The 15,614-nt window shown below is 42.5% G+C and overlaps 1 protein-coding gene across 6 annotated transcripts in view; it reads left to right on the top strand.

Moving 5' to 3' along the window:
• Positions 1-15,614, top strand: part of FGFR3 (fibroblast growth factor receptor 3) — a 109,265-nt gene that overhangs the window by 83,124 nt on the left and 10,527 nt on the right. For 3 of the 6 annotated variants that reach the window (XM_075571186.1, XM_075571181.1, XM_075571159.1), the window contains 8 exons: positions 3,069-3,256; positions 5,209-5,357; positions 5,471-5,592; positions 6,335-6,445; positions 8,215-8,405; positions 12,433-12,555; positions 13,677-13,747; positions 15,442-15,579. In XM_075571186.1, coding sequence (XP_075427301.1) covers positions 3,069-3,256; positions 5,209-5,357; positions 5,471-5,592; positions 6,335-6,445; positions 8,215-8,405; positions 12,433-12,555; positions 13,677-13,747; positions 15,442-15,579 — 1,093 coding nt within the window. Of the gene's footprint in view, positions 1-399; positions 548-3,068; positions 3,257-5,208; positions 5,358-5,470; positions 5,593-6,334; positions 6,446-8,214; positions 8,406-12,432; positions 12,556-13,676; positions 13,748-15,441; positions 15,580-15,614 lie in introns of all 6 variants that reach the window. The other 3 variants (XM_075571178.1, XM_075571168.1, XM_075571172.1) reach the window with 3 other exon arrangements.

The following is a 15,614-nucleotide window of genomic DNA, read 5'->3' as shown; positions in this document are numbered from 1 at the left end:
AAAATAAACCATAAGGTCTATGCCAGGAGTGGCCAACTCCCAGCCCTCAAGGGCTAGCAGCAGGTCAGATTTTCAGGGTACCCCTGCTTCCGCCGACAGATTGAGCCACCGGTGCTTGAAGCATGGACTGATTGAGCCATCTGTGCTGAAGCAGGGATATCCTGACAAACTGACTTGTAGGTAGCCCATTGAGGACTGGGAGTTGGCCGCCTCTGATCTACGCAAACTTCATCTGCTTTGGACGTTCATTCTTGAGTTTTCAGTGTCCTTGGTTTTGCTGGGTAACTGGCTTGCTTTTGGTTTCTCCCCCTCCCCCCTGCCCCCTTGTTTTTTCCTTCCTGTGTCTGGTTCTGTGCACTTTTTATTTTATTTTAATCGGTTTCATTTATTTTATTTTAGCCTGCGGGTGTTAATAAAACATCGGATAAGGATCTTGAAATTCTGGTTTTGCGCAATGTGTCTTTTGACGATTCTGGGGAGTATACTTGTCTGGCTGGGAATTCTATTGGCTATTCACATCACACTGCTTGGCTGACGGTTCTACCAGGTACTACTTCTCGCTCAGCTCCCTCATTTCGGTGTTGCTTTCTCTCTACCTAAGTGTACAGCAAGTTAAAATACCACTTGCGAGCACCTTCACATGCCTCAGACAGGTCCACACGCCAGCCTTTCCCCATTATCTCTCGGCATACAATGTTTCCACTGCAGCCGGGGATTCTGGGTAATGACATGCACATGAGCAGTCGGTGTGTCGCTCTGCTTCTTATCCATTTGAACATGGATCCCTGTTTAGCTTGTGCCTTATCGTACTACACAGCTTTTATCACAGTGAGTGCTCATTTGTATGTCAGTACCCATAATCCCTTGCTGCAGTGGAAGCATTGTATGCTAAGAGATAATGGCAAAAGGCAGGGTTGTGGCCCTATCTAAGTAAGGCATGTGATTGTGCTCATACTGTAAGTAGTATTTTTATTTGCTATGTGCCCAAGAAATGCCAAACAGAATTCATATCTCTGCTAAACCCACTGGAACCACTGTACAGGGAGCTACTGTACACGTCAAGCTTGTTTCTGCCCAGTTGATGCTACAAGATGCTTTTTAAGCATCTTCACTTCATTTTAGATATTAACAAGAGATTTATTTTTTTACTAGCATGTTAAACATTGCTCCACTGTTTAATATGTTTCAAATGTCCTAAGTATTTAATCACACACGGACTTTAGCTGGGTTTTTTTTTATCGCACTGATCACAAAGCGATTCCTATTTGTCTGCACAGAAGACTAGTAAATTCCGGCGATGTTAAATATTGGGAGCGGCATTCACCGGGCACGAGAATGCACTGGGAAATTGTCACACGCCGTCACAATAGGAAGAGATCCGTGCTGAACAGAGCTTACAACGTCAAACCAAACACATGTCATTCTTTTGTCCGGCACCTGCCGCGCTGTTAAAATCAGCAGGATTGGTTACATTGACAATTTGCTTAAAATGAGGGTGGGGGAGAAATAAAAGTAAAGATTGGATTTCTACTTTTGGCATTTCTGTACAAATTCTCTTTTTCCCATGAATCCTTCTGATTAGTATGTTGGGTTAACGCATTAAGTGCCAGGTAGCCCTGCTCTGGCACTGCCCGCGTTAATTGCTTGGTGGAGGAAAAATGTGGGCTTTTTGCTTGAAACTTTTACTCTGGGCTGGCACTGGTTCCGGCTCTTGATTTTGCCCTAACTTTCTTTTCATCACCTACCTACATACAGCATGTGTTGGCTGAATTGAGCTCTGATGTTTAAAAGTACAGCGATTTTCTCTGTAACAACCATTATGGTATTAAATGTGATTATCCAACACCACCGTACACAAATACATGTACTAGTCAGAACATAATTCCTTTATCCCTTTTTAATAAGCTGCGCTCTTTCCATAATCTGTTTAGGTGGAAACCTTTTCTGCAATGAAAGCTTTGTTAAATAGCTCTGGTAGTAAACTAAAAATGAAAGTCGCATTAATAACACGGTGAAAAGCGCTGCTCTTAACTTGTTAGTGTACAAAATCTGTTTACCTTAAAGAAGCTGCCTTCCAGTGCCATTAAATAAGCAGTGATATTTTGATTACACAGCTCTTTTAAAAGGCGCTTATGAGCTTTCTAAAAGATAATTGCCGTCTCAAACATTTGGCACCCAAACTACCCTTTTCTGCCATAGAGGCCTGAGTGTTTTCCATTTTGGGCCCCTCTGGTATCCAAACGGTTAAAAACCGCTCTCCCACTTATCTGATTTTTACAGCCACTTTCTAATTACAGGGAACACCACTAAATATATTTGCCCTTTTTGGTCCCCCTGTGTTCTCGGGAACTTGAAACGGCAGTCGGCAGCGGCATGCATGCAAGCCGCTAAATAAGGCTCAGCGACTTTGCCCTCATTCGTTGGTTGTGGTGGGCTCGTGCCCATTTTGTTTCACTGGGAATTCACCAGTGGTTATATATAGAATTTGTGGTGCTCCCTGTAGGAAGGCTGGTGTTGGCCTACTCAAGAGAACCCCCCACTTTGTTCATGTAGGATTAAACAAAAAAGTAACCAGTATGGTGGGATTTGCTTCTCAAGTAAGTGTCATCACTTCTTGATCTTTACTGGGGGGGACTGCCTGGTGTAAATACAGCTCAACCCCGTTATAACGCGATCCGTTACAACGCGAATCCGCTTATAACGCGATGCAAGCGTGGCTCCCAATTTTCGTATTTCGTATTTATTAATACTTTACAACACGATTATTGGTGTCTTAAATACTTTATTGTACAACGCATACAATTGTACATTATTTCTAACACAATCCTCTTATAGCGCGATGTGATTCTTTGGACCCCAAGCACAGCGTTATAAGGGGGTTGAGCTGTATATAGATGGGCAAAAAATTTGGCAGCATCATAAAACATAGATATGTCCTTCTCACTCTGGTTTAGGACAGCTAGAGATGTCACCAAAGCCTTATTAGATATTAGAACCACATACCCAAAGTTCATGTAGATACCTGGCTGTGCCTGTTCTGTGCCATCTGATTTATTGTTTGTTTCCAGGAGAACCTGTTGAGAAAGTGGATACCACCTCCTCAAGCTCGATCAGTATCCTTAGCGTGATCACTGCCTCTATCGTTTTCATACTGGTGATCATCATATTCATCACCTACCGAATGAAAATCCCTTCCAAGAAGGCAATGAACACCCCAACCGTGCAAAAGGTCTCCAAGTTTCCACTTAAACGACAGGTAACAGAAAGTAGATACAAGATTACTACCGGCTTTTCTCTTATCCCCTCCTTTATTATATTTCAAAGGTCAATTTCTGCGTACTCTTGAAATGTATAGTAGCTGAATTGCCACAAGTGGTATTTGTTTCTACTAATGTCCACTCCATTGATGCCTTTGAAGATGTTGTCAACGGTTCTGTTACGTGTACTTAAAGTACCATTTAATGCGGGGGAAAGGGGAAAATTAGATGGCAAGCAGGGGGTCTTTGCGTCACAACCGCGTTAATTTCAGGTCCGGGGACCATAGGCTTCTCAAGATATATACCTGTGAAGGTGCCCAGGTACTTCATGTAGGTTTAAAGGTCCCACATGACGCTGTAGCTGTGTTGTCACGTTTGATGCAGGACCTTTAAATTGCCATATTGTTCACTCTGGAGGGCACAGTACTGAGGCACCTTCTGAGGTATGTACGTCGGGAAGCAGGGGATAAGCAGAGCTCAAATCTACGCAGTTCATCTTCATAGACCTCCCTCTTCAAACTTAGTTAAATAAAACCCTAGTTGGAACCACACCTTTAATCTAAAAAAATTTTAAAATCATCCTGATCAATTTTTTTAAATGGTTACAAAGAAAATGTTCTGCTGTACCACCACTCAAAACGCAACGTACAGTTTCATGTTTGTTATTAAACATGATTACTTACGTGTGCATTCTGCTGGAGATCAACTGATAACCCAAGGTTTTGGCCATATGGATCAATATGGGAAGCATTTAATGCTTCTCAGAAGAGGCAGGTCTAGGGATTTCCTAATAGCTTGGAAGGTGGAAGCTTTCCTGATGTTGATAGGTTTTTTTTTTGCCAAAGCCCTCCTGTCAAGAATGCTCTTTTCCCAATCCTGTTGGATTTGAATCGATGAACACTGTTGTTGGTTGATATGGAATAATACATCCCGAGACTTATGTTGGTGCAAGGCTGTGTGTGCCCTTATTGATTGTAGCGAGGACTGTGAATGTCATTCGCTGTCAGTTTGGTAAGCAGTGAAGTTCTCTCAGGGTTACACTCATGGGGTCAGGTCTGTGCAGGTTTCTGATGGTTCTAGCTGCGGTATTCTGAATTGCCTAAAACCATTGATCTGGTTGCTTGGCAAGTCCAGATACTAAGTCCCCATAGCCCAGACTGCAGAGCACCAGGGAGTGGGTGACCTTCTGCGGGTTTGCTTCCTCAAGGAGAGGCTTGAGTACGTTGACAGTGGGAGATGCAGGACTTGACTATCCGTTTGACTTGTTCTTCCACTGTGAGATTACCATCAATGGTGATACCCAGGCCTTTCACGGTCTTTGGAGGCAACCTACCTCTCATCTATTGGAGGAACTGTTGGGAAACTAGCCAATTGTTTTTTATCTTGTATATGTATGTATATTTTTTATTTCTACTGCCCCAACTAGTTACACAGTAGTTACATAAACAAGCACTACAGTATAGATTAAACATTTGGGGGGTGGGAGGGGAGGGAGGGACCCGACTCCAAAGATCTTACAATTTATCGTTTGAAATTGTTGGATTTAATTACAGGCTAAGACTGAGAACATATGTTGGAATCTATTGATCCCGTTGCTATTTACCTTAGAGGTGATGGATTCCCAGAACGTGCATGGGATTCTCATGATAATGATAGTAATGACCTTTTAACTGTACTCTCTGCCAGAAAAACTGGTGTTGGGCAGTATCCAATTTAAAGTGAAATCCTGATTTAAATCGGAGCTTTGTCTTCCCTCGAAATACAGAATCGGGAGCCTTGCTTGTACAATCTCTACATCTTTGCATTTCTACGGCACATGTAGAGAGGGCAAGTTCAATACCCGAACCTGCTAGGTTTTTGTTTTTACATCCCCTGTATCTTATGTGCCAGTGATTTTTACCAAGCACAGCAGTCGGCAATAATACAATTTTGTTTGCTTTATTTATTTAAGCAGGTGTCTCTGGAGTCCAATTCTTCAATGAATTCTAACACCCCCTTGGTGAGAATTACCCATCTGTCATCCAGTGAAGGAACAATGCTGGCAAATGTGTCCGAGCTCGGCCTGCCAGCTGATCCCAAATGGGAATTATCGCGATCACGGTCAGTGTGATTTTTAAACCTGAACAGAAAAGAAAAAAAAGATTAATTGGGAGATGGGTGCTTAATTTAATTCCTATGTTGATATTAAATCCCTATCTTTCTTTTTTTTCTAGCCTGACACTAGGGAAGCCACTAGGTGAAGGCTGTTTTGGTCAAGTGGTGATGGCTGAAGCCATTGGTATTGAGAAGGATAAGCCAAACAAGTCCGCAAATGTAGCTGTGAAGATGCTGAAAGGTATGTTACATATAAAGCTCTGTGCTGTCTGTCTCCTATAACAAGAATCCTATTGCAGGAGGGGGTTTGATTAAATAAACCCCCCAAAATAGATTTTACTGCTTTAATTGCAAGTTGTAAAATATACTGGACACCTAACAAGCTTACCACAATTTTGGCCAAAAATGTCAAACTAAAAGACCATTTTACTTAATAGATATTTATACATATATATTTAGGCACTGTACCGTGTATGATTTTCACTGGATGTGCTAAAACTGAGCTTTGTCTGTGTTTTATGTGCTGTCTCTGGTTTTAAATATTAATTGCAAGTTGGACAGATGTATAGCGCTGTAATTCTACCCTCTCTACTCTGGTAAGTTGTATGTGTATCTGAATTATTTTTCAACCCCATCACTGGGCAAGCGATTCATTGCTGGTCTTCCTGGCTCAACTGGGGTTATAAAGCGTGAGTTGAGATGCTATAGTTAAAATGTTCATTCTTTCAGATGTCATTAACAGAAGTTTCTTATTATTAATAATGTAGTTACAAGTCCAGGTCATTGACTTCTGCATTATGACCACAATTGCCATCCCTAATTTCCCGTATGGATTTGTCAATGCATTAAACTGGAAACACAATCTAGCTGTTCCTAGCCTTGCCTATGTTTTGTGGCCTTGGTAATATGTATTATTTGCTGGGGCTTTACTCCGTAGTCGTTGAATGTAACTAATGTATTCACTTATTTGTCCCCTCTTGCAGATGATGCGACCGATAAAGACCTGTCAGACTTGGTCTCTGAAATGGAAATGATGAAAATGATCGGAAAACACAAAAATATTATCAATCTGCTAGGAGCCTGCACACAAGATGGTATGTGTGCCCAGGTCTCGCCTGCAAAACGTTACACATCTGTGGCTGTCATTTCAAGATGATGATGCAAAGAAGGAAATGTAACACAGTTAATTATGATGACTGATTTTTTAAATTAACGTTTGGTGCAATATGGTGCTAATATGTTAAAAAGTAAACAAACGTGATGATATAATTTGTACTTTTCTAAGATTCGTTATGGTAGCAGGAAATTGAAGACTGAAACTATTTGTGTGTGCGTGTGTGTATATATATATATATATATATATCTATCTATATATATATATATATATCTGTAATAGAACTATAAAATGTGTGTGTGTGTGTGTGTGTGTGTGTGTGTGTGTGTGTGTGTGTGTGTGTGTGTGTGTGTGTGTGTGTGTGTGTGTGTGTGTGTGTGTGTGTGTGTGTGTGTGTGTGTGTGTGTGTGTGTGTCAAAAATCCAAAGAATCCGCAGCACTCACTAGTCAGGTAAATAGTAAAATAGGGTTTAATTCAGCACACAAGTATCAGGGGTGAATACAAGAAAGAAGGGAGCGACGTTTCGTACCTCCCGCTCCTTTATCTAGCTCCTACTAGGAGAGGTCCGAAAAGTCGCTCCCTTCTTTCTTGTATTCACCCCTGATACTTGTGTGCTGAATTAAACCCTATTTTACTATTTACCTGACTAGTGAGTGCTGCGGATTCTTTGGATTTTTGTTCTATCTATTTTGTTGCTGGATGGTGATCCTGGCTGCACTGCAAGCACCCTGACTGCAAGATAAGTGATTTGTCCTACTTTTTTGCCTTTCCTTCCTCTTCTATGGGCATATTCAATAGAGTGCAATTGCTGCAATTTTGACTGTAAGGGAATTGCTGTGTTATGGTGCACAATCGTCAGTACCACACTCTAGTGAACAAGCCCCTTGATCTTTATTGGCCCTCTGACAGAGACGGGCCGGACTGAGGTTAGACGAAGCACTTTGACGATTGACGAGATTTCCCCCATTTAGTATCCCCAATAAGTATAACATCTCTTAATATTCAAACAAAGTAAAATAGTATTTTTGCTTTAAACATGATTACATGTGTTTAAGAAATGTGTTCATTCATAAACTTAGGGGTTGCACCTTAAATGTGTGTCAATTGAAAATGAAACCTGAAGCACTGTAAAATATTGCAGTAGCATGGCTGGCTAGTGGTGTTATTGGGCGAGATTCAGAACGTCTCTTTTTTTCGATTTGAAAATGGGTGGATTTGTCCTGACCAACATCTATTTGCTATCCTTCTAGTGAACACCCCTCTCTTTTAAGACTGATCACATAGATCTCAGACCCACAATGATAATCACTTTGTCTTTCCTCACAGCAGTGGCTTCTATATCTAGGTTTAGCAGAAGGAGAGTGTCTGTCTGTCTGCCTGTCTATCTAGTGTCACAATAATATTGTTAGTTCTGCACTATATAAAATACAAAAAAACAGAACTTGCACTGACCCTGTGCTCATAATTGTAATGGGAACTCAGGTGCAGGATCTTCACCTGCCCATGACCTAACCACTGACTGCACAAGAGAATACAGAGTGATACTTGTTTAATTATTACTGTAGATACAAAATACCAACACGTTTTCACATACCAACTTTTCGTTTTTAGAGGAGTAGTGTGTGCGATTTATCTTGCTTGGCGGAGGATGCAATAATGCATGTTGTCCTTGTTCTGAGAAGCAACTCTGCGTCATTAAGCCAGGTATGACATCTCACTACTATGTATTATTTTCTGTTTGTTTGCAGGTCCTCTCTATGTTTTGGTGGAATACGCATCAAAAGGAAACTTGCGGGAATACCTCCGTGCTCGACGCCCCCCAGGCATGGATTATTCTTTTGACACCTGCAAGATTCCAGCCGAGCAGTTGACCTTCAAGGACTTGGTCTCCTGCGCATACCAGGTTGCCCGAGGCATGGAGTATCTGGCATCTCAAAAGGTGAGCATTTCACCCCTTTGCTGCCACTGCGTGAGATGATGAGGACCCCAGCATCTCCGTGCCGAACCCCTTCTCTTGTAGAAGCAGCTACAACGCAAAGGGGTTTGTCGTTGAGAGGCTCGAGGCATCAGTCAATAGAGGTTTAAAACGTTCTGTATATAGAGCGGTCATTTCTTGTGTAGAATGCTCTCAATGAGTTAAACCAGGCTAAAGTAGTGATCCCGTTTTGCAGCTGAGACCTCCTCAGCACTGCAGCTGCCTGCATGCAGGTTTGCTCCCAACTCACCAGCCTCTTATTGAACTCTTCTGCCTGCACTTTTGATTGCGTCGCAGTGCTGCTGGCTTAGCGCAAGACGCCAGGATCTGTATCACCTCTCTTCCTTCTCTAGAGGGGTAAAGATGGCCTGGGAACCCAGCCACTTAGGGGAGGGCGGTAGACAAAAAAAAAAGTACTGGGGTGCAATTGCCTTCCCAGCATAGGTGGCCTATTCTAAATAAAATAATACGAAGCTGGAGGGGGTAAGGTAAAGGGAACCCTACCTCCCAGCTGAGAAGACCTGGCCGTGGTGAAGTGAATGCCTGCGCTATCCCTGCTGGAAAAGGAGCTTGTTTTCCATTGTTCCACTTGAGGACTAGAAGAAAATGGAATATCTTAAGTACAATTGTTTTACTTCCACTGTAGGACTGAGAAAGGTGACCATGTTTTTGATTTTATCTCTCTATACATAAGCATTTTTTCCTTTTTAGAGCATAAGTAATACATGTTGTTTTGGTAGCATATATACATAGTATTTGGTTATCACTCTTAAAAGTGCAGTCCCATCTAGAACCAAAGTGAATTAATGCGCCTCATCTGAAGGAGTTCTACTTTGCTTACATGGTGATTTTTATTTTTTATTTGGAAGTGGAATAGAGTTTTAGCATTTTCTATTTCAAATAACACAAGTACGCAATGTGTTGAATTGATATTTCCACCGCAACCTTCCACGCCCTCCCAGAAGTGAACAGAACTGCGAGGCACAATGTTGGCACATTATCCATATTGTAACTTTAACGGTTTCCTTTAAATAGCAACTGTATAATCACACAGTTCACTGTCCCATATGTGCGGCTGACTTGGTTTAATATACCAGCTTTGCTCGATTCATAAGGCGACGTTTGTTCAATGGCTATGTTGAAAATTACATACTTGCCTTATAATCGGGCCCTGTCCACTTTGTGAGTCAGATGTATGCAGTGTTGCCACCTTCGATTGAAGGCCAACCTGGAGATCTTCTTCTATTTAAAATATAGCACTTGCCTCTGGCGTCCTTCCGGCATGTTCCCCCTGCAACTCTCTTCAATATGGCTGTGCGGCGTCAAATGACACTGTGTTGCTATGACAACGTGGCATCACGTAGTGTTTCGTCATGGCAACGGGCTTCACATGACGCGTTTACGACACGTGGCGTTCCTTTTGGCATGACAATGCGGCGCCATTTGACGCCACTCAGCCATATTGCCAGTAGTTACAGGGGGGTACCGGGAGACGTTGCCGCCGCCGCCACCGCCCTCCCAGGGTTGCCACTACCCGGAGGTTTACAAGGTAAACCTGTAGCCCGGAGATACGTGGCCAAAACCCGTAGTCTCCGGGTGAAACCCGGAGTGGTGGCAACCTTGGATGTATGAGGTAGGAGGAAGCTCCACCTTGGAGGCACGAGGCAGCCATGTTGCTTGTGGCAGGAAGCTCAAACCGAGAGAGAGACAGACACACACACAACGTGTGCAAACCTTTTTCTTTCCAGCTACTACTGAAATTAGGGGGGTCACCTTATATTCAGGGTTGCCCTATAATCGGGCAAATGTGTTAATTAACTTGGATAATTAGAAACAAGCTGAATCAAGTGCAGTTATAGATAAGATGTCCGGCACTACATCAGTTTGCAAAAGGGCAGCCACAATAGACTCTTGCATTGTCAGCTTTGCAGATCTCACTGGGAGATAATCACATCACAAGTTGAGAAAAGACAAACAATGCAGAAACTGGTTACTAATCCTTTGTTCTCTGTATGGGATGACAGCAGGGGAAAGAATCAAAGTAGAAGTACCCCTTGGCTTGCACATTCTGCCTGCAGCCATGCGTATCTCTGATAAACCGCATCAGATGCTTTGTGACACTTCCTAACATTTATTATTGTTTTACAAGGACATAAAGGGCTATCAAGAAAAAGAGGGCAACTTTTACCCTAACATGCCATTTGAATCAGAAAGCTATAAATAATGTTTACCTTGTTTGATGCCTTCATTAGTTCACTTTTTTGTTTAAGGGCTTATTAAAAAATAAGTTTCCTAGACCCCTGAAAAACAGGGGTTCCTAGGAGTCATTGGGAACCCCTAAAGGGTTCCCTGCCATTTTCAGGTCATTTTAAAATTGTACCAAATACAGAAAAATGTACAATGCATCCAATCTTAGACACACTATTAGAGAGGGTTGGGGCTCCTTACAATACATCTGATCTCAGACACTATTAGAGAGAGTTGGGGTTCCTTACAATGTATCTGATCTCAGACGCGCTATTAGAGAGGGTTGGGGATCCTTACTATGTATCTGATCTCAGACGCGCTATTAGAGAGGGTTGGGGATCCTTACTATGTATCTGATCTCAGACGCGCTATTAGAGAGAGTTGGGGATCCTTACAATGTATCTGATCTCAGACGCACTATTAGAGGGTTGGGGTTCCTTACAATGCATCTGATCTCAGACGAGCTATTAGAGAGGCTTGGGGTTCCTTACAATGCATCTGATCTCAGACGCGCTATTAGAGAGGGTTGGGGTTCCTTACAATGCATCTGATCTCAGACGCGCTATTAGAGAGGGTTGGGGTTCCTTACAATGCATCTGATCTCAGACGAGCTATTAGAGAGGGTTGGGGTTCCTTACAATGCATCTGATCTCAGACGCGCTATTAGAGAGGGTTGGGGTTCCTTACAATGCATCTGATCTCAGACGCGCTATTAGAGAGGGTTGGGGTTCTAAAGAGTTTCACAATATAATTATAGGGCTCCTTAACCCCCAAAATGTACACACAAAAAATAAAGGAATGCCTTGGAGTATCACAGAATTTCAATAGGATTCAGTAGTAATGTTGCCGCAGAATACTAAAGTAGGACCAGGCATACCTGTAAAAAAAATGTAAAAAAAGTAATAGTGAGGACGGCTACACCTGTCATGTTATACAAGCGTTTTGTAGACATCAAAAGTCTTGTCTTCAAATAACCTTTAAAGAAGAGAGACGTTTGAAGTGGAGAATGCTTGTGTATAAATAATACTGTATCTCTGAGGAACGATTATCTTGGTTCGTTGAGAGGTCACCTAGATATAAACGGATCTAGTTACCTTTTTCAGGTGTGTCAATCTGCAAGTGAAAAATAACAAAAAAAAACACCAAATGTAATATATTGTCGTTTTATTGGACCAACAAAGACTATTTTAGAGAGAAAAAAAAATGGAGCCAGGCGTTTCCGCTGCTGGATACTACTGCCTCCAAGGGGGATTTTATTAGCGACAATTTAGGGGGGAGGGTGTGTCCGTGAAATGAGGAACTTCACACGGTTTTCGTACAGTTGGAAAGTATGGCTGCGGCCCCGCTGCCTGCGCTGCACGTGCGTCTGCGGGGCAGGCGGCGCGTGTAGCCGAGTCCCCCGGTCTGCAGAGAGCTGCAGGGGGAAAGACGGGGTGGGGGGGAGGGGGTGCGGCCGTGACGTCACTCGGCAGATTCGCCATCATTGGCTGAACTGCCGGGGGGCGTGGCCTAGCACTCCGTCGCTACTTCTCTCGGCGCAGCAGGCCCGGCCCCATTGTGGGGCGGCTCCTGTCCCTGCAGCGTCCGCCACAGCGGGCCTGGCCTATGATGTTGACTTAAGTGCTTTTTTTTTGTCCCGGGTAGAACTGTATCCCTCCTGTGTTAAATGAAATGCTTTATTTTCAGTGCAAAGGCTGCTGAATCCAGCATGTTTACTTTACAGCTGTGTGCTTTTTTTTTGCAGTGCATTCACCGGGACCTAGCCGCCAGAAATGTGTTGGTGACGGATGATAATGTGATGAAGATCGCAGATTTTGGTCTGGCCCGAGACATACACAACATAGACTACTACAAGAAAACAACAAATGTGAGTGATACAATCCAGTAATGATCTAGTAAAATGCAGAAAACCTACAAGGCACAGTTGAGTCAGCGTATAGGCTAAACATCCAATTCAGATGCTTTTGACACCTGAATAAAGAGCCTGGAAAGCTCACATAGGCATGCCATTTTTAGTTTGCTCCAATAAATATTGCAAACGTTGAATAACACATTTTACTTTGCCACATGACCACTATGACTACCCCATGATACCTTAGAGGGGTGCTCAACTCCAGTCCTCAAGCCCCCCCAACAGGTCAGGTTTTCAGGATATTCCAGCTTCAGCACAGGTAGCTCAATCAGAGGCTCAGTCAAAGAGCACCTGTGCTGAAGCTGGGATATCCTGAAAACCTGACCTGTTTGGGGGAGTCTTGAGGCCTGGCGTTGAGCACCCCTGCCTTAGAACAGAATGATGGGAATCTTTGCAGTTTTGTATTTTTCTCCATGACATTAAGCGAGAAATATATATTTTCTCTTACATTTTAAATTGGTATTTTAAGCAGTGTACAGTAAATAAAAAATTCCGCTTGTGAGCACATTCACATCTCAGACAGGTCTGCAACCCCTCCCTTTTCTCCCATTATCTCCCAGCATACAATGCTTCCACTGCAGCGAGGGACTCTGGGAAATGACATGCAAATAAGCTTACTGCAGCGAATACATTGAAAGTCTTCACCTATTTGCCCAAGAAAATAATTCATATTGATCAATCGTCCCTTTCTGAACTCTGTGAATACTTATGCATTAAAAGTTCTCTCTTATGCAATAGGACAGTGGCTAATCTTCTGATAGATAACCACTCCCTCATAGAATGAAGATCTGCTGGTAAAATTCAAGCATTCTGCCAACATACAGTGTGGGTGCTGGGTGAGGCAGGCCCCACAGAATAACGGGGTGCATCATTGATGACATTTTTAGCAGGGTAACGTTGTGACGTTAATTTCCCCGGTGTAATCTCTTTGCCCGTGGCCATTCTCTCTGCCCCGGAGGCAAATGAAGTCACCAGTGGAAGTGATAGAAAGGGGATTAAAGCAGAAGATTCCATGGTGCCGCTGAGCCTGCATGAATGTGTTGATAGCACAGTCCCTTTTGTCTCCCCAATTACAGGGTCGGCTGCCTGTGAAATGGATGGCTCCAGAAGCATTGTTTGACCGTGTCTACACTCATCAGAGCGATGTGTAAGCATTAACGTCTCTCCCTCATACACAACTGCAGGGCTAAACACTTTGTAGTAGTAAAGAAAGCAAAAATGTTGCTATCCTCATATTTATTGAATTAGTTTTGTCAATTAAATACAGTCAAGTAAGTTTAAAAAAAAAAAACCCTGGTTGTATAAGGACAAAACATTTAGTGACTTGCTGGTGTTTATAGAGGGTTCAATCACTCTGAGAATTGTCAGAACAGGTTTCTGAGGATTTGCTGCATTTACGTAGAAAGCATTAATAGGCTTTCAAGAGAGCGTTACTACACCTTTAAAGACCGATCTGTTAATGCATTCATTATTCAATCCAATACTGTTTCATATATAAAGCACCTGTTTTTATCCATATTTTTTTTTAAATTATTGTGTCCAAGTTAATTCCATTGATCTATACATGTCACCAATACAGTTCAATGGTAAGAACGTTCCTGAAGCGAGTGAACCTTGATCAAGCCACAGTGTTATCTCTGTGACCTTGGGCAAGTCACTTTATCTCTCGGCTAGAACTGGTTGTGTTTGTCCAAATAATTCTACGTAGAAGTCTGCGGTTACCACCAGCGCCATATAGGAAACAATATTATTAATAAAATGATTTCATGTGCAGAGTACATCACCAAACCAATGTCTTTGTTCACATGGCAATGTTTATTATGACCCGGCTTTTCTTACCAGTGTAGGAGACCCATGGCCTTTGCTATTCAGAGCTCTGCATTGTTCATTGTAGCAGATGGTAATAAGCAGATGGTTATAATCTAAAGATATATAGAGAGTGATATATAGATAGATGTATATATCTATCTCAACTTTTAAAAAGACATGTCATTTGTGATGCCCTGGGGGCACACATTGATTTCTTGGTTTTTTTTTGGGTGTATCCCACGGTCCTCCCAACAATTCACTTTCTGCAAATAATTTACATTTTCCCAGAGGGGCTATGCAAGAATTGTGCATTTATAATGGGAGACCCTAGTTCCTATGAAGTGAGGGGACAGGAGGCGTCTTTAATTTGAATTGGCTGCTTTCATTTGGTAAGAAGAAATGTTAGAATGAGTAGAGAAGGTGTTGCAAGGTTAAATGTTTGTATTGTGTCACAGACATAAATCTGCGAGCACTAAGTGCAAAGCAGCAGGCCCCAGACATTCTATTAGATTGGTTGTCAATACAAAACTTCCCAGGCTCTGTTATCATGGCTTCTGCACACTGTGCTCAGCATTTTCAAGAGCCTTATTTCTGCATTGATGATTCTCCATCCCTTGCATATCTCTGTAAAAACAAACAAAAAAACCTGGCGATAACCAAAATGTTGGTATCATTTTTACTCCATTCATGTCCTGCGGTGCTGTATTTTGAGCTCGGTGAATGTGTGCATGAATAATTTGATTTGTTCCATTGAGCGAGACTAGTGGATGTCCCAACAAAGAGGGGTTGGGGGTAATGGATGGGCTGTCACCCATCTGATTAAATGCTCATTTCAATGTCAGACTTGGTGCCCAGGATTTCTTTTTCACTATTGAGCGAGATCAGTGGAGATCTCCAAGTAACTAGTAAAAATGGCCTGGCCAATTAGTCATGCTATTGATGACTCTGTTAGCTGTGCATGGCTGCATGCAAATAAAGCACATGGGGGGGAAATTCCCCTGTGAATTTTAAATCTCTCACTTAAATTCCCAGATGGTCTTTCGGAGTGCTTCTGTGGGAGATATTTACCTTAGGAGGTTCACCCTACCCAGGAATCCCAGTCGAAGAACTCTTTAAGCTCTTAAAAGAAGGTCACCGAATGGACAAACCAGCGAACTGCACACATGAGCTGTAAGTTACTGTGCTTTGGCATCTTCATTATGGGT

The sequence above is a fragment of the Ascaphus truei genome, chromosome 1 (assembly GCF_040206685.1).
Source record: "Ascaphus truei isolate aAscTru1 chromosome 1, aAscTru1.hap1, whole genome shotgun sequence".
Taxonomy (NCBI): domain Eukaryota; kingdom Metazoa; phylum Chordata; class Amphibia; order Anura; family Ascaphidae; genus Ascaphus; species Ascaphus truei.
The sequence above is the reverse complement of the archived record's forward strand: the minus strand, read 5'-3'. Positions and strand labels throughout refer to the sequence as shown.